At 43.2% G+C, this 21,565-nt stretch overlaps 5 protein-coding genes across 9 annotated transcripts in view; 3 read left to right on the top strand and 2 right to left on the bottom strand.

The window, feature by feature from the left end:
* Positions 1 to 101: 101 nt before the first annotated feature.
* LOC115768540 (eukaryotic translation initiation factor 4E-binding protein Mextli) lies at positions 102 to 7,430 on the bottom strand. 5 transcript variants are annotated; one of them, XM_030713143.1, is made up of 10 exons: positions 7,362 to 7,430; positions 5,303 to 5,911; positions 4,549 to 4,897; positions 4,397 to 4,468; positions 3,991 to 4,051; positions 3,189 to 3,696; positions 2,739 to 3,132; positions 2,335 to 2,453; positions 2,110 to 2,198; positions 1,970 to 2,045 (listed from the first exon to the last, which is right to left on the bottom strand). In XM_030713143.1, exons 2-10 carry the CDS (start codon positions 5,702 to 5,704, stop codon positions 2,039 to 2,041), a joined length of 2,001 nt encoding a protein of 666 aa, XP_030569003.1. In that variant the 5' UTR covers positions 5,705 to 5,911; positions 7,362 to 7,430; the 3' UTR covers positions 1,970 to 2,038. The 5 variants fall into 5 exon arrangements, with proteins under 5 accessions (XP_030569001.1, XP_030569002.1, XP_030569006.1 ...); XM_030713141.1 differs by lacking the exons at positions 1,970 to 2,045; positions 2,110 to 2,198 and adding an exon at positions 102 to 1,009; XM_030713142.1 differs by lacking the exons at positions 1,970 to 2,045; positions 2,110 to 2,198; positions 7,362 to 7,430 and adding exons at positions 102 to 1,009; positions 7,069 to 7,292.
* A 232-nt stretch (positions 7,431 to 7,662) lies between these two features.
* On the top strand, positions 7,663 to 9,544 carry LOC115768542. The gene has a single exon (XM_030713148.1). It carries the CDS (start codon positions 7,783 to 7,785, stop codon positions 9,373 to 9,375), a length of 1,593 nt encoding a protein of 530 aa, XP_030569008.1. The 5' UTR covers positions 7,663 to 7,782; the 3' UTR covers positions 9,376 to 9,544.
* Positions 9,545 to 9,666: 122 nt separating this feature from the next.
* Positions 9,667 to 10,672, bottom strand: LOC115768543 (28S ribosomal protein S2, mitochondrial). The gene is made up of 2 exons (XM_030713149.1): positions 10,573 to 10,672; positions 9,667 to 10,515 (listed from the first exon to the last, which is right to left on the bottom strand). The coding sequence occupies exons 1-2, from the start codon at positions 10,664 to 10,666 to the stop codon at positions 9,725 to 9,727; spliced, it is 885 nt and encodes a 294-aa protein (XP_030569009.1). The 5' UTR covers positions 10,667 to 10,672; the 3' UTR covers positions 9,667 to 9,724.
* Positions 10,673 to 10,727: 55 nt separating this feature from the next.
* On the top strand, positions 10,728 to 12,751 carry LOC115768541 (vacuolar fusion protein MON1 homolog A). The gene is made up of 3 exons (XM_030713147.1): positions 10,728 to 11,418; positions 11,476 to 11,627; positions 11,689 to 12,751. The coding sequence occupies exons 1-3, from the start codon at positions 10,799 to 10,801 to the stop codon at positions 12,528 to 12,530; spliced, it is 1,614 nt and encodes a 537-aa protein (XP_030569007.1). The 5' UTR covers positions 10,728 to 10,798; the 3' UTR covers positions 12,531 to 12,751.
* A 2,324-nt stretch (positions 12,752 to 15,075) lies between these two features.
* Positions 15,076 to 21,565, top strand: part of LOC115768550 (probable G-protein coupled receptor 158) — a 43,586-nt gene continuing 37,096 nt past the window's right edge. The window contains exon 1 of the mRNA XM_030713160.1: positions 15,076 to 15,262. The gene's annotated coding sequence lies outside the window, so the exon portion shown is untranslated. The remainder of the gene's footprint in view (positions 15,263 to 21,565) is intronic.

A 21,565-nucleotide genomic window follows, 5' to 3' on the forward strand; every position in this document is an offset into this window, starting at 1 on the left:
ATATCCACTTAAAAATACACAAATGTACTTGATCTTTATTCAATTTATTTGTATTTTGCATATATGTGAACGATTTTCATTTGTCGAAATTATATAATTTATAATAAATTAAATAAATTAGCTAAAACATAAACAGAAATTCCAAAAGAAATTGTTTTGGTGTGTTAAATAAAGAAACCAAAAATCAAGATAAGCATTGGACTAGAGAAAATTCAAATACAATTCTTTTAAATGATATTGCACAAAATTTCAAAATATACGACAAATGATCAATATTTTTTTTTTTGAGAATAGTTAACTAAATACAAAAGTAGGATGATTGAAATTAGATTCATATGAAATATTTGTTTGTTTCTTGTTTTTTTACTAGTTGAATAAAAATGCATTTGCGTTCATTTTGGCCGTTAATGTTCGAACCGCTTTTCGTAATGTGATTCCGTCGAGCGTTCCATCAATTAGTTGCATTTAGTTATTATTATAGCAAGTATATATTATATATATTAGTAAATAATTATCGTTTTTGAGCAACGTTAGAAAGTTGCTGGCTTTCAATTAATCATATAGATCGTCGTAGGTTTTTGTTTTTCTTTTATAAAGCTTCTAACTTAAGTTAGTTTTTAGAATTCATAGAAATTTTGTTTTTTTTTTTTCATTTTTGGTCGTTCATAATATTAAGAAATGTACGTGACACGCTAAAGCTAAAAGCATAGTACAAAAACAGAAAGTTGAAAGTTAGTCTGCAATATTTTGCATTAAGCTGAGTCTCTCAAACAGACAACTGTCCATACATAAAGATTGGCTATTGTCGGGTTGGTTTTGTTACTATTCTTTAACAATAACTAAATCGTTGATTATATTTTAGGTTATTGTTTTTACGTTTCCTTCTACTAGTGTGTTATTCATCCACATTTTCGGTATCGTCGGCGGCCACAATAGTTCGTTTGGCGGCACTTTGAATGCTGGCCAGATATTTTTCTCCATCGAAACGCTGGCTCTCATCCTGTAGATCCTGCACAAATAAGACATAGAGATTTAGGTAAATGTTTAAAGAGCAAATAAGATAAATCGATAGATACACAGTTCTTACCTTATTTGCAGTAACAAATGTGTGTGTTTGTGTGTGTTGTGTGTGTGATTTTATGGCGAGTGTGTGTTAAATATAGTATGTACACATAGATAAAGCCAAGCGCTGCGACTTTGCAAGTCAAATTTTATTTTACATATGCATGTATATATAATATATATATATATATAAAGTTAAATGGGTTATGTATGGAAAAAACGCTTACAGCTAGGTTACATATAAGCCTAAATGTTGCAATTGAAATTGTTATTAGTCTTGTTAAACATTAAATTACAATGCGTGTGAAGGTGTGTGTGTGTGTTGGGTGTATGTGTGGGTGTTGGGTGTATGTGTGGGTGTTGGGTGTATGTGTGGGTGTGTGTGGGTGTTAATGTGGGCTTGTCCGGGCACTACAAAACGGGTTGACCGGCAACTTTTTTAGTTTTAAACTCTAGCGAACACTAAATCTGCTTCACAGCCAAAATACAGATTCCATTTTAAAGTTACGAAATGAATTTGTAAATGCTTTTTGTTTTAAGTATTTAAATATAACATAATGTGTGTTTAGTGTCTAGGACTAGCAAATAGTTGCCTGGCTTAGCTTTCGTTAATTATAATATAATAATACTGAGCATACAGCTTTTGTGGATTGCTTTTGTATTGCTTTAAGTTCTAATAATTGTTTTTCTTTTTTGTCAATGTTTTATATCTGTTTGGGTCAAAAATACCAAACTATCATTAGCTGCGTAAATGTTGAGTTTAGATTAGTTTTAAATAAGCGCACGATTGTTGTTTAGCTCCTCGCCGGAGTAGACATCACACATGGCCAGCGAGAACTCGTCGTTCTCGCTATAACGCTGAAATATAGCCCTCAGCTGTGATTGCTGCTGCTGCTGTTGTTGCTGTTGCCGCTTGCCGGCTATGGCAGCTGCGCCCATTGTATTCGTTATGATTTGCAATTGCTTGTTATATAGTTTACGATCTGATTCAGAGGATGGCTTGCGATTACTGTCACGTTCGTATGATATATGTTGCTTGTTAATTACATAGTTATGATTGCTAGCGTTGGGCATGTTATTAATGGGATCACATTCGTTAATGGGGTATTGATTGACTGCTGCCACTCCGTTACTTGCTGTGGATGTTGTTGTAGTTGTTGTTGTTGTGGTAATACTAGTTGTTGTTAATGATGAGTTATGTGCAAAAATGATATCGCGACCAGCACCGGCCGCAGTAGAAGCATTTGAGTGCATCTCAACTGGGGGAATTACCTTATTGCGTAGTATCGAAGGCACAGTCTCCAGCATTTTCAGCCACTCGATGGGCAGCGCCCAGGCATGCGGACTCTTCGAATAGTACATCAAATGTTCAATATCATATGAGACGCGTGCTGCAATTGCAAAATATATTAAAAGCAGGTAAGAGTATTTCAGCCGGAAGAGGACCGACTTAGAGGAAGCACTTAAATCTGAATTACAAACATATTCGGGGCGTGGTGTACAATGGGATGGAAGCAGACATAAGCACAGACAGACGGACGTGTCTATAAATACTTTAAAGGTTCGGATATGCCTCCTTCTGTCGTGTGCCCTATTTTCACTGGATAATCTTCGCAACTTTTTCCAGTTTCTGTTGCTGATCCTCGGCTCCATGCACACTTCTCCCGCTTACTTACAGTTATTCGTCTTTAGATTAACAGCGCCGTCTTCTTCGAGCTTTTCGCGTGCTGCCTTCACTTCCGGCGTGGACTCCTTGCGTGAGAAATGACTGCGACGCGATCGCGCCAGACCATTCTGATTGCTGCTGCTGCCATTGGACTCGGCGAACACTTCATCATCGCCATCCCCGTTATTGTTGGCCTGTCCAGCCGCATAGTTGAGACCAATGCCGCTATCGGCCAGCGGCAGCGCGTTGCTCAGCATAAACTGCGGTGGTCCAGAGCCGGGCAGCGGTGTGGAGGGCGTTGTCACCGGACTGACCAGCGAAGTGCCATCAAAAGCGGCGCCCGCCTCCATGGAAGCCAAGAACTCGGAGCTGCTGAAATAGTCGTCCAAGACGAGTTTGGCCACCTGCAATTAGATTCGTATTAGAATTAAACCCAATATAGTATCAACCGGCTACTTACACGGACTAGCTCGCAACAGTCACCCGTAATCTTGATGAGATGCTGGCCCACATTGACCGTGAATTTGTATTCACCTACGGAAGCATCGTTTGTGGAATATGAATGCATTAGCAGCTGCTGATTGGGACGCATAACTTTACCGGCAGCAGCTGTAGCCGCCGCCGCAGCAGCCGCATTGGCAGCCTGCTGCTGCTGATGATGATGGTGATGATGATGATGCTGCTGCTGCTGCTGCTGCTGTGCCTGCTGCGGCTGTTGATGGTGCTGCGACATTTGATGGGCCGCAGCCGTGGCGGTCATGAAATTCTGCGCCGAATTGAAGCTCAAGCGATTGGACAGGCTGCTGCTGGCGCCGGGCGTGCGCGGCTGCACCGCAACGGCGTCATCCGAATTGGAGGAGTTGAGCGATGAACAGGAGCCGCCTGTGCCGCCAGCTGATGGTGCTGGCTCTAGGCGCACCGGCGAAGCGTTTCGACGTATGGTATCCTCCATCAATTGCTTGGCGTAGCTGCAAAATTTGCATAGATTTCGCAATAATTAACAAATTAAAAATGAAGCGCAAAAAACAGTTACTTCAACGAAAACGTTTGCAATAAAGTGGCAACGCCAAATTTCAAGTCAGCTTTAAGCAGGGTATGCAGCTGAGCAATGCCTTTAATCAATGGCAACACTCAATAGTGTGGCAACGCCAAACTGAGAGACCTTTTAGCCTCAAGCGCGAAAAAATTAAGCACATTAATTTTGCAAACTCATTGTTTACTAACAAAAAATAAATGATTATTAAATATGAATTGAGACTTACTTAATTTTGTCTTCAGCTGGTCCGGTAATCTGCACTAGACGTTCCTTGGCGCCAGGGTTGACTGCATACAAGATTATTTGAATATTAATAAATAAATTTTGTAAAAATCTTAAATTTTATTAATAATAAATAAATATTTACATGCTGTGATACGATTAGTAAACAAAATAAAATTCAATCAAGCAAATCAATGAGAGAATTTGAGCTGAGAACGTGCGGGCGTGCTTGTGTGCGTGTATTTATATTATATATATATACATTATGTGTGTGTGTGTGTGTGTGTGCATATGAAAAATTGACCATTAGATTTAAAATTTTTGAAATTTGTATTTGAGTTATGAATTTCGAGAAGAAGTTGGAAAGGCGCATGAAGTTTGTAGGATTTTTGCAATCGTTTTTGTTTTACCTCTTTGAAAGGATATTATAGTTTCGCTAAGTTCCTCGATCATGTGTACGCGTCGGCCCTTAATGCCCATAACTATTTGAGTTTATTTAGTAAGACATAAGAATGTTGGAAGCGCATCCGGTTGTCGGCAGCACCCGAACCGATATACTTACCCTTGCCAGAGTCGGCGTTGCGTATGACCACCTCGTCCTTGCAATAGGTCTTGCCCGGAATTTTGGTTGGCTTCGGAAACTTGCCCGAATTGCGTATAACCTCACCGGGTGGCAACAGCAGATGCTGTTGGTTGGGTGAGCCCACGGCGGCAATGGCCGCTGCCTGTGCGGCGGCAGCAGCGGTTGCGGCATTGAACGCAGCCGCATTAGCAGCAGCAGCAGCCGCGCCGCCAACAAGTACACCCAAACCGGAGCCGGTGACACCAAATGTGGGGGAGGTGCTCAGAAAGGCCTGTTGCTGGTTGCCAACGACGCCGGCAGCATCGTGTTGATATGTTTCAGCGGGCAGCTGCAAAGTAAATCAAATTTAATAAGTGACAATAACAATAACCAATCAATAACAGGGTATAAAACACAGCAGCATATACAATGCTTTAACTGGTTGAGAATTATAAGCGTCAAGCAACGAAATAAGTAGAGATTACAGCGTCCATTTTCTGTGTTATACCAAAGACAATATAACCAATAATAAGCCGCGACTGCGGCATTCGTTCGTCTGGCTTTTCGAAAACGAACAGCCAGTCGGCTGGAAAAGCCAGATAAGAAGCCAGGCTAGATATTTTGGGCCTTACTTATCTTAGTGTTTATATTGTCTTTGGTTATACCCTGGGGCAACAGCTGTGTTGGCCGCTTCAGCAAAATGTATGTGAATAATTATTATACAATTTCATTTAAATTATCACAACTGACGCACCTCAACGCTGGACACTTGTTGTTTGGACTTGTAATAGGCGATTGTGTCCTTATCCTCCCAGCTGTTGGCCCGCAGTTCGATTAGTTCGAGGAGCTTGAGTCGTGTCATTATGTTCAGACGTTCGTCCTGCGAAGCATTGCGAAACACAACGAATGCACGATCCAGCGTATCCTTGGACACCGCCTCCAGCTGCGGCCCATGGACCCGCAAATTATGCAGCAGCAGCGTTATCGATTCGGTTGTCGTATTGCATGACTGCAGACCGACAGTCACATTGTCGATCAACTGAATCAGCTCCTCGATTACCAGGTAGCTGTTCTTCAGCGATGAACGCGATTGTGTCTTGAGCGGACGCGGCGCCTCGATGTTTTTGACCGCCCTGGCCAGATGTGTGTGAGCCATGTTGTCTGTTTTTGTTTTTGTTTTTCTTTTCTTGTTCTTTTTAGCCCGGTTTCGATTAGTGGCTGTTGTTGTTGTTGGCTTAAAAGTTCTGTTTTATAATCTCAGTTTTTATTTTCTTTTTAGTTCGTTCGTTTGCTTGCTGTGGATGTGTGTGTATTGCGAAAATTGTGTGTAAAAGAAGTCGTAGAAGCGTTTCCGCACCTCCCCCTGCAAAAAGAAACAGAAAGATGACAAAAGATAGAAAAACAAATCGGCACAATGTACACCCAAAAGGGGGCTCCAATAGAAACCATAGGTTAGAAATTAGTTTGAATATGGTACTTCTAAATCAATTTTCTATAAACAAAATATGGACTTGGAGAAAAAAAACAAAGAAAAGAAGATCGATATCGATAGAAGCTAAGAGCAAATTCAAAAGAGAGATGATTTCTTTTTCTATAAATCATAGTTAATAAAATAGGTCTTAAAAAATTCAATTCATGCACAATCTAACTTTCAAATTGAACTTCAGTTAACCTATCGAACTTCGGCTGTTATCGATATCGATATCTATTGACAACGTTTGGGATATTGACTGTTACAAATCTGCGCAACTAGCGGTATTTTGCCTGCAAATGGCGACGCAACTGTTGATCCACACACACACACACACACGCACACATATGTAGATATATGGGCACACATCATATATGTGGATAATGTATGCACTGTGTGTATCATTTGCAACTGTGATAAGAGCCGTAAGGCCAAAGCTGATAAAATTAGATTTATGATTTATATCAGTGCTGCTCACTTTAGCTAGCCAAAAAAAAATAAAAAAAACAAAATAGAAAACGCTTTTAGCGCATTTTCAGCGTTAGGCTAATTAATAAGCGCCGCTGTGAATCATTTGCGAATTATTCGAATGATAATTGCGCACACAAATTCCAAAATCGTTTGCATAAAACGGGCACAATGGCCATTTGTGTGCGTGTGTGTGTGTGTGTTGTGTATGTGCGCGGCATTTAAGTTTCATTAACAAAAATATGCAGCACGCATTTGTTGCTGCTGCTGCGTCTAATTGTCGCTGCCTTTCGTTTCTATGCTGCGGCGTAGAACACACAGAGATTCGGATTTTAAATAGCATTTACAAATATTACAACAACAACAAAAAAAAGAAAACTGTCAGTGCGAGCAGCGGATCTTGCCCACTTATTGAATCATATGTCGAGAATAGCAACAACAAATATGACTGTCGCTGCGGCAGCGACGTTGACGCTGGCAGCGCTGTTTGCGTCGCCTGGGGCGTAGGGCAAGGCGTGTGCCGTTAAATCAGCTCGCAACAGTTCACGCCAGAAGCCAAATAACACTGCACCAGAACTTACACAAAATTTGTTATAACGTGTATATTTGTTAGTATACAAAGTACATTTCTCACTGATTTTTGTTCGAAATTAAGTAATAATATGTATGTGCCAGCGCTAGTCGATGGTTCGGAAACTACGCGTTGACTGCGCAGCAGCGTTACACTTGCTGCAGCAACCTTTAGGCTGCTTTATGGGAATAATCTTTAGCGAATTAATGTTGCCGTTACACAATGCGATATGTTATTTACTTTCCGCAGCGTTTTTCACTCTAGTCTGTTTTAATTTGACGAAATAGCTATATGAAAGCTTACCAAAAAAATCTCTGCGACTACTAGATCTGGAAGACAGTCATCGGTACTATCGATACTTTAAAGCCAAGCGCTATCGATTGGTTATAACGCGCTGGTTCTGCCAATTTAATGTTATCAATCTAATGACAATTTATGCAACTTAGCCAGCTTATTTATTTTTTTCTTACATTTTTAAAAATGTGACTTATAAATTATTCTCCTTCTCTTTGATGACTTTTTATGAAATATATATCGCTAGCAATCAAAATATCGATAGTTTGCCAATGTGGCGCTGCCAACTTGGCAATTATTACAGTTGGGGTTGTCCAGTAGCCCTGGCCAATCGGAAACTTAAATATCGGTCGAGTTCCACAAATTTTTTCTCAAATCTCTCGGTCGCTGTTCGATTTTCAGTTCATTTTTTGTGTACAAAACGGCATAAATGATGGCTGAAAATTCAGCCACAGAGGAAGCGATACCGCCTGAGGCGGTAAATAGTGAGGATTCGGATAAAGATATCAGCGCAAAGCCGCTGCAAATGTCTTTTGCCGATTGGAAGAAGAGCAAAGAGGCCAAGGAGCCAGGAGGGGTTGCACAAGGAATGCGCAACGGCCGCATAATCCATAAAAATGACAACAAATTGCAGGGCAACCAGCGCAATCACAATAATAATCATAACAATGGCAACATGAATAATAATTCATTTCCACCGCTCAGCCGACCACCGCCGCTGCCTTTTCCCCTGATGTCCATGGGCTTTGGCAATTTTGGTCCCGGCCCTGGTCCTTGTGGACCCGGCCCTGGTCCCTGTGGACCTGGCTCTGGCCCTTGTGGACCTGGCCCCGGTCCAATGATGCCGCCAAACTGCAATATGGGCGGCAATAATATGGGCAATATGGGTCCGGGGCCGGGCCCGCGCAATCATCGCCCGCTGCAGCCGCCACCGTTTTGGGAGGACATGATGTCGCCACAGCTGCGACCGCCGCCCATACAGCCGCCCATGCCCAAGTGCCCGAGCCTATGGAATCTGGTGCCCAAGGAGAAGCAGGCGAATCAGCGACAACATAAAAGCAACAACCTCAACCAGAACCAACAGCCGCACAAGAAATACAAAACGAGCAACAGCAATAACAACAACAACAACAATGCCGGTAGCAATGTCAGCAATGCTTTGCTGGATGCGGCATTGATGCCGCCACCGCCCCCACCTGGAGACAACAACAACAGCGGCAGCTCCACATCCACCAAATCGAATAAGTTGATCAAGATCAAAAAGGGCGGCGACACCTTTGTGCAGATCGACGGCAAGTGGATACAGCGACCGGAAGCACCGCCCCCGTTGGAGGATGCACCGCCGGGCACCAAAGAGGATCGTCAGCGCCAGTGGCGTGAATATCGTCAGGCCATGAAGCCGTTCAAGAATCGTGAATTCCACAATTGGAAACGCACCGTGCAGCGTCTCAGCAAATTGCCACGCGATCAGCTGGACGAAAAGCAGCTGGATCGGCTGCAGAAAGCCGAGGAATACATTGGCGCACACAAGGCAATGCTTACCATTAAGCATGCCGAGCAGTGGGTGCAGCAGAGTAACCAAAAATCTGAAGTCACCACCAGCGACGGCAAGAGTAGTCAGGTGTTTGTACGCAAGCCCGTGAACGCCGGTTGGCTCAATAAGGGCAACAACGAACCAAAAACATTTCAACGTGGCGTTGCGCCCGTACGCCATCCAACCTATGCCACGGGACGCGCCATCAAAGGCGGTGTTCCTGGCGATGTGGCCAGCGTGACGCCCATCCAACATACCACAGTGCCGGCCATGGGACAGTTTTCGGAGCTGCCGGCGCCGCCCATGAGCGGCGGCTACTTTGGCTACAGCAGCAGCAATCCCTACGGACAGGACACCGCCGGCAACAACAACAACAACAGCAGCAGCGGTGCCGGCGCCCTCGGCGTGCTCAGCGGCAACAGCAGCAGCTCGTTTTACACGAGCTACAACTCCAGCTTCATCAAAGGAGGCACCCTACTGCCACCCTAGAAGGCTGCGACGACAACGCCCTGGAGCGAGAGCTACACCTAGTTATATATATATAAATATAATAATAATAATAATTATGATTAATGCTGATAAGCAATGTGGAAGCGTTGTCTTAGTAGCTTTCGCTATTGATTGTAAAGAAATTAATAAAATAATAACTTATACCAAGGCTTAGCTTGACTCTCGAGATGCGGAGTCAACGATATTGAGGACAATCCTTATTAAAGGGACAGGGGCTTGTAGGGTATATGGAGTCACGGATTTCCTTGGAAAGCTCTACAAAAATCCTCATCGAATACAAATTTGTTTATAATTTCAACATATACAAATGTATAACTATATATTAAGCTTAGCTTTGGCTGGCTTTGGGTGCGCGACTGCGACCGGCCTTGAGCTGGGCTTCGTCGAGGGGCGGCAGGCCCAGCAGCTCGCGTCGCTTGCGTTTGCCGCGCCAGATCGCCTCCTTGAACAGATTGCAGTAGAGCTCCACGGCGGCGGGTGAGTCATCGTTGCCCGGCACCGGGTAGGTGATCAGATTGGGATTGCAATTGCTGTCGACAATGCCGACTGTGGGTATGGACATTTTGGCCGCATCCCGTACGGCTGTGTGCTGGGCGAGCACATTGTTCTGTGTGTTGAGAAAGATGCACAGATCCGGCAGCCGGGTGACAGCATGGAACTGGACATTGGCATTGGTAAAGATGCCGCCACGCCAAAAGCGCGTGTGCGAGAACTCGCCGGCCTCCTTGGCCTTCTGTTCGACGAGATGGGCGTTCAACGCATTGCGATTGAAGAACAATATGATGCCATCCCGAAAGGCGATGTGGGCCACAACATTGAGGGCGTCCCGCAAATGGGCGGCCGTCTTGTCCAGATCGAAGATCAGGTGCCCGAGTCGGCTGCCGTACAAATACGGTCGCATGCGATCGTCGAGGGAGCCCTCCTTGTGGCCAAAGTGCACGCGCGCATTGAACAGATCGCGTACAGTAAACAAATTGTGCACCTGAAAGTAGTCCGGATGTTTCAGGATGCGCTGCTCGATGACATCAATATCCTCCGGCTCGGCGGGCGCGGGCACCTGTGCGGCCTGTGTGTTCTGTAGTCTCGCCGGTAGCGCACACAGCTGTCTGAAGTGTGGCACTGTAAGTGTGCAATATGTTTTTAGTTTTTATTATTCATTAAATTAAATTAACTCACGGCTATTGAAGGTTTTTCGGAACATTTCTTGCGCGTGCAGCGGACCGCTGTTTTCATAACACGAAACCAGTGTGACCGCACGCGCGAAGCACATAAATACCAAAAAAGTAATGTTAATCGAAAAAAACGCAACTTATCGGTAACAATTGTGTTGGCCACCAAGAAGTCCGCGTTTGTCATTTGCAATAATGTTTATGTTTGGCTCGGTGCAAAACTAGCACACAATATGGAAATTGAACAGACGCCCCCCAATGCGGCTACATCCGATACGAACTCCACATGTGAGTACCTGGACGCTGAGGGTGAATCGGAACATGAGGCGGAACTCAGCACTAGCGATCTCTACCCGGAGGAGGCGGAACACGCCGAGGCCGAGCAACAGGGCTATAGTATTATGTCGGAACTGGGTGCCCAAAAACGTAGCACACTGAGCCCCGACTCTGAGACAGCGCCAGGACAATCCAGAGATTTGGCCGCCTCCGTGGAGTCGCTGGCGGTGAGCACCTCCACGAGCGCCAAGACCGAGGATAGCGGCAGCACGAATGCCTTGGACGAGGAGCTGCACGACTATCAGCACGATAGCGTGTGGCGTGGCCAAAAGAAGCACATCTTCATATTGAGCGAGGCGGGCAAACCCATCTACTCGCTGCACGGCAACGAGAACAAGCTGGCCACGCTCTTTGGCGTCATCCAGGCTTTGGTCAGCTTCGTGCAGCACGGCCAGGATGCCATCACGTCCATACATGCGGGCGGCATTAAATTCGCCTTCATGCATCGCAATTCGCTGATTCTGGTGGCCGCATCCCGCACCAACATGAGTGTCCAGCAGCTGAAGCTCCAACTGAGGTGAGCTGCAATTCTTGCGAGGCTTTTTCATCATTCTACCTAATCTTAACCTTTCAGCGATGTGTACTATCAAATACTCTCCACACTGACCAATTCGCACATCTCCAAAATATTCGAAAAGCGCAAGAATTTTGATCTACGACGTTTACTCTCCGGCAGCGAGCGGCTGATCTTTAATCTGCTGGCCAACGATAGCAGCAATGCCAGGGGTAAACCCACGAATAGAACCCAAGTATTCCTGGCATTAAACATTTGTGCTTTTGCTTGCAGTTTCCAACAACATTTTCACATTTCTGACCAACTCGATACGGGTCTTGCCGCTGCCCACGACCGTCCGTTCCAGCATCGTCAGCGCCATACAGAGCAACTGCTCGAAGATCAAGAATCTGATGTATGCCGTGCTAATAGCTAATAACAGGTTGATCGCATTGGTGCGCATGAAGAAGTACTCGATACATCCGGCGGATTTGCGTTTGATATTCAATCTGATCGAGTGCTCCGAATCGTTTAAGAACTCCGAGAACTGGACGCCCATTTGCTTGCCGAATTTCTATATGAATGGATTTTTGCATGCGCATGTCTCGTACCTGGCCGATGACTGTCCGGCATGCCTGCTGCTTATGTCTACGGAACAGGATGCGTTTCACACGCTGTCGGAGGCCAAGGGACGGATCACGGAGAAGCTGCGCAAAAATTTGTGCCTGCAGGCAATCAATGAGGAGCTGCAGCAAACCCACAATGCCAAACTGTATCAACAGGTGATGAGCGTGCCCGAGATGCGCCACTTTCTGTACAAGCCAAAGGCAACCGCGCAGCTGCTCTGCCCCATGCTTAGGCATCCCTACAAATCGCTGGCCGAATTCGAGCGCCTGGAAGCCATCTACTGTGATCTATTGCATCGCATACACAACAGTTCGCGGCCGCTGAAGCTCATCTACGAGGTGAAGGAGCGCGAGGTGGTGCTCGCCTGGGTAACCGCAACCTATGAGCTCTATGCGGTCTTCGAGTCCATTGTGGACAAGCCGACGGTCATCAAGTATGTGGACAAGCTGATCAAATGGATCGAAAAGGAATACGATGTCTACTTTATACGTAATCATGCGACATTTTAAGCACCCACTTGTTGATTATAGATGATGTTGATAATGGATGAAAGCCCGCATTTGTATAGTTATAGTGAATGATGACACATAATTAAGTTTATCGTATGCCTGCTTAAATGTTCAACGAATCCGTGACGTTGTTGTTGATGTTGCGGTTGTAACAGCGTCTATATAACTGATTTTTATACATATACATATGTATGTCATTAAATAAGCATGTAAATTTGTAATTTAAAGCCTTAAGTAAACTATTAACATATAAAATACTGGCATTTTTAATTAAGACAATGAGTTTGAATCCACACAGCATATTCAAATTGCGCGCTCAAGCAAACAGCGCAACAGTTGTGCAACTGTGCGCTGTTTAAGCGCCGTGAAGTTGGCTGCGCGCAAATTGCGACTCACTTGATGTTGGCCGCGACATGCGCAAGCTTTTTCGTACTCGCCGTCGGTTATCCTGCTCACTTGACATAAAAAAGGCTTCCTCAGTTGAGTACAGGATATAAGCGTGTGCGGTACAAAAGCGCGCCAGGAAATCGATGTGCGGTAAAAGAAGAGCAAAAAAAAAGCAAAAATATACACACACCAATACATACAAATGAAAAAAGTGGACCAGTGCCTGTGCGCTCCCAGATGAGCCAAAATCAAATTAAATTGCAATAAATAATATACGTGCAATAAGTCGCATCGTGTTGAAATGGCGTGGGGATAAACTGGCTACTACTTTTTAGCTGCTGCTGCTGCTGCTGCTGCTGCTGTCACCGCCTGCTTGCTCCCTTTTTAACATGCGCCACGCATTTTTTTGGGTGTTAAATGTTCGTGTATCTGTCGGTTTTTGCGCGCTAAGCTACGGCGGGCAGCGGCGACGGCAGCGGCGGCGGCAGCGGCAGCGGCATTAATACTTCCCACTCCCACACCCACGCAAACACATAGACACACACACACACACACACACATACCAACATATTCGGCGTGGCGCTCACTGTGCACGAAAATAGGCAGAAATCAAGCAGCGAATATACTACTATTTATGTATTTATGTTCATGTCCTTTTGCTCTGTGTGTGCGTGTGTGTGTGTGTGTGTGCGTGCGTATGTATGTGTATTTTATGCTGTCACTGCTGCCGCGCCGCTTCGTTAGTTTTGCGCGCGTGTTGTGTGTGCCTGTGTGCGTGCATGTGTGTGTGTGTTTGGGGTTAGTGTGCAAATCATTTAATTTATTAGTGAAATGTATTTTTATACACATTTCTCGTGCACTTTTTCGTCTATGCGTTTCGCTTTCATTCCGTTTCGTCGTTAATTTTGTCGTTTGCTTTTTAAGCCAAATTCGTGCTCTCATGATTATATCAACAGCCAGTCAGCAACAACAACAACAACAACAACAGCAAGTCGTCCTGCGAGCCAAAGTTTCACCTTTGTGCTAAGCAGACGCACACACGCACACGCACACACACACACGCACACAGCAACATGGCCACGGCGTGTCTTTTTGTGTATCCTAGAGTTATTTTTTGAAGGCAGGCAGCAAACGAAGAAGAAGAGGAAGCAGCAGCGACGGCAGCGGCAGCGGCAGCAGCAGAGCTGGCAAAACGCGCGCGTGTTTTGCTGGCAGTTTTCCTTATAATCAAAAGCGAAAACAGAAGTGTAGGAATCTATTTTTGCGGCAAAAGTTTTTTGCTCTCTCTTTTTGGCATTTATGGCTTCGTGTGTCTCTGTCTGTCCGTATTGTGTGCGTGCGTGTGTGTGTGTGTGTGTGTTTGCAGTAAACTTTTTAAGTGCAGCAATATACTTGAATTTTTTTAATAATTGGCAAATTTTACGCAAACACTTGCGTGGCGAATAAGTTATTTTAATAAAACAACAAACTCGTAAAATTCGGGCAAAAACGATGGACAAATGAGGAAAAACGAAAAATGGAAATCGAAAAACTATTTGCGGCACAGAAAAGTAGGCAACACTTTTTATATAGCGCGAGCTTGCGTGGAGAAATGTTTGCTGCATACTTCTAGGCTGATCTGAAATTTCAGTTCAGCCATATAAACAAAAGGCTTTAAATTAATTAAATAAAAATAAAAATATAAACAAAAAAAATTAAATTAAAATAAAATAAACTTATTATATATAATAAAATTAAGAAAATTACCAAACATGTAATAAAATCATAAAATATTGCAACATTGAAGAAAAAGTAAAGAAAAAAACGGAATTAAATTTAACTTTAGATTTATAAGGCAATTTGACAAACAAGAGTTGAAATTTGCATTTGGTGCCCGTTGATTTCATTAGTTGCGGCAAAAAAATGCATTTTGTTTTTTAATTTAATTTGAAGACAAAACTAATTGCTTTTGAAATCCACAGCAATAATGTTGCGTACAATTTAATTTGAAACTAACAATCAAAATCTAGACACTAACTAACTGCTGCCACAACTAAAACAAAACGTATATCCAATTTGCCCAAAAACAACAACAACAACAACAACAACAAGAAAAGCAACAACTAAAATCCGACTAAAATAAAAAAACAAAAAAAACGGCAATTTCGTATTAATTTTATTTGCACACACATTTTGCCGCGTGCTCATCAAAATTTACATAGAAACCAACACCAAAACAAGCAGCAACAACAACAACAACAACTACAACAACAATAGCAACAACAACAACAACTGCTGAATGGCAAGAAGGGGCACAAGAAGAGGTCCCTGGTTAACTGCTGACCCAGCCGAGCTTACGACTTTAGGTTAGTATCTCCTTCTGCTTTCGACTTACAGCAAAGTTCTAGTCGGGCATGATCGACTAGCAGATACGCTAAAGCTGACATTATTACAATTCCAGCTAGTTTATATTTACTTTATTGCAACAAAAAGCATTGTTCTAGTCGGGCCTGCTCGACTATCAGATACGCTAATACATAATAATATGCATTCCAGCTAGCCTCTATTTTATATTGCACCTGGATCATAGAGCACACAGCATATTTATGCAGCTGCCGCTCTGGTTAGACTCCAAAGTGCCAAAGGCTTGGCTGTCGCTGGGACGACCCTATTGGGGGCATTTTTGTGTGCCGAGGGTATATACCAAAAAAAAAATGTTGTGCCTTTCGTCTTTGCATTCTCGTTTAACATTATGGCGCGTACGCTCTTTTGCTGCTTTATCGTTTATTTTTATTTTTCATCTTATTTTGCCATTTCACTCTCCTCTCGTTTCCCTCTCATTGTCCTTCACTTATTGCTTATCCTTTTGCCCGGCTGCTGATCAAATAGGCATCATTTGCCTGCCAGGCAGCGGCGGCAAAAAAGGTCGACGGCAATTTCAAATGACAGTCGCTTGATGACTGTGTTGACATGATATGGGGCCGGGAGGAGGGGGAGGAGGCGGGGTAGCGGGCCGGAAGCAGGAAACAGCATCTCTATAAAGTTAACTAGGTGCGTGCGTGTGTGTGTGTGTGTGGGTGTGTGTGTGTTTGTGTCAGCTATATTAACCCTATTTTTGACGTCAATTAAAGACACGACACGCGGCTGAAATTTAATTTTTTATCGTGTGCGTGTGTGTGTGTGTGTGTGTGTGTTTTGCGCCATATTTCTTGGGGTCGCCAGCGACTTCCGGTCACATTTTCTTGGCCTTTGCCATTGCCTATTTTTAGGCGCCATAAGTAATTGAAAAGAAAAACGCACGTCAGTTGAGCGCGTGTGTGCGTGAGAGAGAGAGAGAGAGAGAGAGAGAGCGAGAGAGAGAGAGAGTAGGTGTATGTTTGTGTGTGTGTGTGTGTGTGCGTAAGTGTGTGTGTGAGACGTTCTGGCTAAGTCGTGTCTGTGTCGTGACTGGCAGCTCGTTTAACCCCACGTGCCAAGCGCTGCTCGCTCTGCACCCACACACACACAAGCACAACTCAGTCACACACACACACCCACTCACGCACACACTCTCAGACACCGGGGCAACATTACGAGCATTGTGCGGAATTTATTGAATTTTTATTGGATTTCTCTTGCAGCAGCAGCCGAGCCGCAACTCTAGCGCCAAGCTGGCTGCTCTGGCTGCCTCGTTAGGCGTGGCATAATTCATTATGTTGACTCACCCACCCACCCCACCACCCACCCATTCACCACCCTTCCCGCACACCCATTCAGCCTTGGCTTGGCGTGCTTTGCATATTAATATGCATTCCTGTGGTTTCAATTTATGATTTAAAGCGGCTTTCAGCGCGCCTGTTGCCTAATCACAACAACTTTTTTTCTGGCCAGAAAATTCATTGAAGATTTTTCAACGCATTTTCACAACACACACACGCACACACAAGCACACACACACTTAGTTTTGGGTACGCATTTAATGATTAGCCAAATGTGCACATTTTTTGAAGGCAATTATTTCGCTGCAAAGATCAAAACCAGCTCAACCCGTGACCCTTGACCCGTTAGTTTAGCTAGCTTTGGGCAACAAAATCATCTTATGCTATTCAAGTCTTTTGCTACAACTCATTATGAACCCATTTTTCAGGGTTTCAACTGTGTTTGACAGCCGATTTCTGGTTTTGAAAGATATTTGGTAAAAACTTATTTCTTGAAACTTTGACTTACATTATAGTTAATAAAAACTTTAAAATATACTAGTTGGGGGGATTTTAATTATTGCCCTGAGACATATAAAACTTATATATTCCCAGTTTTCGAAGTAAGAATTAAATGTAAAATCATGTGCAGGAATATTTTACAGGTCATGCAAGGCTTCAGCTGAAAAAGTCGAAATAGAAAACTTTATAAAATATATATATAACTTTTTTATTAATAGTTGTTGGACTATTTTTAACCGAAAGAGTGTATATACGAAGTTGTAAAGTGCTGAAATTGTACACTTTGCGAGTTTTCCAACACTTAATTTAGTTTTAGAATCTAAACAGTTCTCAAGTAAATAAATAGAAAACTTTATAATAAATAAGGAATCTTCTCCATTAAAATTGATTTTCTTGCAAGCCTGGACGATTTTTAACCCAAAGAGTGTGCAGTTATCCAACACTTGCGAGTTATCCAACACTTAATCAAGTTTTAGCAAGAAAGTAAATAGAAAACTTTATAAGAAGTAAACTATCTTTTCTATCAACAGTTGACTTTTTCCCAAGCCTGGATTATTTTTAGCCAAAAGCGAGTGTGCGAAATTGTTGACTCGTTCACTTTGCGAGTTATCCAACACTTACTCTAAATCAATTGCAACATTTATTTAGCTAACACTATTCAGCACAGCACTTTATTAAATCATTATTCATGCACGTTTCGTGCTGTGCGTTCTTTATACATTTTCCAGCTTTCACTTAAAGTTTTCCATCAAAGTTTTCAATATCGTCGCTGCGTTGCGGTTGCGTAAGGGATGCTGTTGCCCCCTCCTCCCTTGCGCCACGCCCAGCAAACGTTTAATTTTCACGCTTGAGCGCACTTTCAGCGAACGGGGCGGGACGGCGTGAAGCTGGAGGGGGGGGGGGGGGGTTGCGGGGTTGCGGGGTTGCGGCCAGCGCTCGGAACTGTGTAACTGACTGGGCTCTAGGAAAATGTGTGAACTGTTTGACGCTTATCTATGCTTCTGCTTTTGACCAAATTTTATTGCCTCTTTCCAGGCCAAGCGGTTCGTTTCGTTATATTTCCATTCCACGACCCGAAAATTATCTGTCAAGGGGCAGGGGGCAGAGGGATGGGCATGTATACATATGTAAAAGGGAAACTTGTGTAACAGCTGTTATTATTAAGACTAGTTCCATGTTATTAGTAACACTAGTTCCGAGTAAAAGCAATTCGAGCTCGGAACAACAGTTCATATGAACCAAATCAAACGATGCAGAAGGTAAAGGAATCGAAAGAAACTTTTCCCGGAACCAAAGTTAATGAGTGTATGAATTCCCGTTCATGAACCGGTTCGAACCGTGAACCGAACACTTTATCTGAAAACACAACGCTGTAAAAAGATTTTGTTGTATATTCCCCTGTTTTGCATATGCAAAAACTTGGCTATAAAAAGCATCTCAACACCGATAACCAAGCCTGCCAACTAGATTCAACACGAACTCATGCTCATTATTCTCAACTATAAAGCATAGCTTGAACCAAGCATAAGCCGAGTCCTTGCTTTGAACTCAACTAACGACAACTTTGTTATTGGACTTGCAGCAATTGTTATGCAACATACGCGCACGCTGGGCCATTTAGCAATTAGCTGGAATATGGCCCAAAGCTGGGCTGGCGAGCTAATCATATTAATCATACGCCATGTTGTGCGCATAAGTTGCCGCTAATGTCAGCCAGTCGAGCGAACGCTTTCGATGCAATTCGAAATGACGCTTGTTTACATTGCCAGTCTGGCAATCCGGCAATCTGGCCATCTGACAGCCGGACTGTTTGGCCAGGACGTGTCCGCACAATTGCAAGTGTCTTGGCTTTGACTTGTTTCTGACGTGCTTCGGGCATTTTCGTGATTTCAGCTGCCGGCGCTTCAAACTATCATTCAACTTTTATATGCTTGTGTGTGAGTCAGAGTCAGTTCCAGTCGTGCCATCAGCGGAAGTGCTCGTCGCCATTTTTAGTGCACTTCTTGAAAGTGCGCACATTTCCGTTTGGCATCAATGACTCGCCCCGCCCCGCCCACTGGCCGCCGCAGGACACACAGGACCCCACGGACACGCCCAGCGCTCGATTTCCTCATCTGCGAAGCTATCCCACTCTCTCTCTCTCTCTCTCCTTGTCTATCTCTCTTTTGCTTTTTGTATACCCTGTAGCCGCAGCGTGGGCCTGTGTAGGGCATTTTAAAGTCAAGTATAAGTTTGTACTCTGTAATATTATAGCCTATATTCTTGCTCAGTCTAAGATCTTGATGAAATGAGGACTTCAACTGCTGCTTAGTCGAAAAATAAAAATAATAACAATTTAAATTAATAAATAACTTAGCCTTAAGAGAATCTTACGCTTGAACCCTTTATTCCTACCATTATCTCTCTAGAGAGAGTCTTGAATTTGTATAAAGAGATCTTTCAAATTTTCAACTCTTCACTCTACAAATTTCTTCCCACTCTATTTAGACATCTTTATTTCTATAGGATATCTGCTAGTCGTGCCCTTTTTGACGCCAGCTTTCCTCTAAAACCTCGACGCCTTAGTTTACAAATATCATTCCACTTCGACAGAGAACTTTATTAGACATGTTTATTTCTATAGGATATCTGCTAGTCGTGCCCTTTTCACGTCTGTTGGCAGTAGCTTTCTTTTATGTGGCCATTTGATGTTGTTGGCTTTTTACTTTTGCTGATTTTAATTTTGGTAAAAGTTGTCACATTTGATTTTCAGCAATTGTTTGGTTTTTATGCCTCGTTCGCCTCGTTCGCAGTTCTTGTGTCTTAAGTTAACTTAACTTACTTTGCTTTGGCCTTTTTGCTTCTTCTGCTCGTTCTCGTTTTATGTGGCGCCCTTTTATGTGGTGCCAGGCCCGACCCTAATGGCATTCTCTACGGTCTCTCTAGCACAGATTGGCCAACGACTCGGCCCTTTGCCTGGGCCTGTTGCTTGCGAGTGGAAAATTGCGGTTGAAAATGTGATGTAACCGGAAGAGCTTCCAACTGGATTAAACTTTGGATCTATGTGTGTTTGTGTGTGTGTGAATGGCATGGGAATCAAGAAAAGTTGTAAGTGCGAATTGAAGTACCTGAGCTGTGGAAAATGAGCTGAAAAAAAGGAATAACATTCTTCCATCTACATTTCTTGTCTTCTTTTAAATACTTCTTAGCTGACATTTTCCAAGATCCTTAAGTCAAACAATATTAACTGTTATCAATACCTAACAATATTGTTCTGTGCCAGGTTTTCTTTTCTGGCAGCATTTGAATTTATTTTCTGCTTCATTCACTTTCACTTTCTTTACTATTTTTTTCTCTCATCAACTTTCAGCTTCAGCTTGGCTACTTTACTTGAGCTAAAGTTCTCCTTTAACTTACAAATAATGTTGCATTATCTCGGCTTAAAATGAAAGTCTCAATATTATACAAGTTAATCGTTATGAAAATCCAGGTGCCTTTGTACCTGGCAGGTATTTCGAATGGCATTCCGGCAGCTTGCACAAAGTCACATCGATTTAATTGCAATTTGGCTCCGTATAAATAAATGATTGCTTTTGAACTATTTTCAGCTTAATCGCGGATAATTTACTTAGTGCTTTGTGTGCTTTGGCCTTGCGGGATTTGTTCCTTTAGCCTCGCTTTAGCGTTAATTAAGTGCAATTTACGTTGCACTTGGCCTCCGGGCGGCATTTGACTAAGCCAACTTAATAGGTTATTCATGCTTAGTTAAAGCTCGTCCTGAAATGCTCGTCTCTGCCATGGTCATGGATTTAAGGCAACAAAAGTCCGTCAACTGATTATATAACCAAAATGTTGCCTGTCTTTTCTACCCCACCATCTTTTTCTAGTCCTCCCTCGCTCTTGGTCTCTGCCTAGGCTGTCCGTCTCTCTGTCTGCCTGTCTGTCTGTCGTGTAGCATTGCCGCCTGGCTGCATTTTGTACATGTACTTGGGCTGCACGACCAGGACGACACGCTGAGAGTGCACATGCTGTGACAGCAGCGCCAACAAGAATCAGAAAAAACAAGCTAGAAAAAAAATATATATAAAAATAACGAGACGTTGCTTAAATACCCTAAGAAGCTGGGTAAATATAAATCGGTTGGCTAAAAATACGTTTTAAATCGATTGAAGTGGGCCGGATTTAAACACATTGGTTGGAACTATAAAGACAACTAATAAGTGAAGTTGCTGGTTCAAAATCCAGGCAGAAAACCTCGTATATCAAATAGAATATAAACAAAACAAGACGTTGCTTTAATATCTGTTTAATATAAATATATGTTTAAATGGATTTAATTGGGCTTGATTTAAACAAGATGGTGGTAATTGTAAAGAGAACTAAAAAGTGAAGTTGCTGGTTCGAATCCCAGGCTAGAAACCTCTAATGTAGAAAAGAATGTAAGAGTGAAAAGACGCTGCTTAAATATATAAATTGGACCTCATTTAAACA

The sequence above is a fragment of the Drosophila novamexicana genome, unplaced genomic scaffold (assembly GCF_003285875.2).
Source record: "Drosophila novamexicana strain 15010-1031.04,08,12 unplaced genomic scaffold, DnovRS2.1 tig00001834-arrow-arrow-pilon, whole genome shotgun sequence".
Classification (NCBI taxonomy): Eukaryota; Metazoa; Arthropoda; class Insecta; order Diptera; family Drosophilidae; genus Drosophila; species Drosophila novamexicana.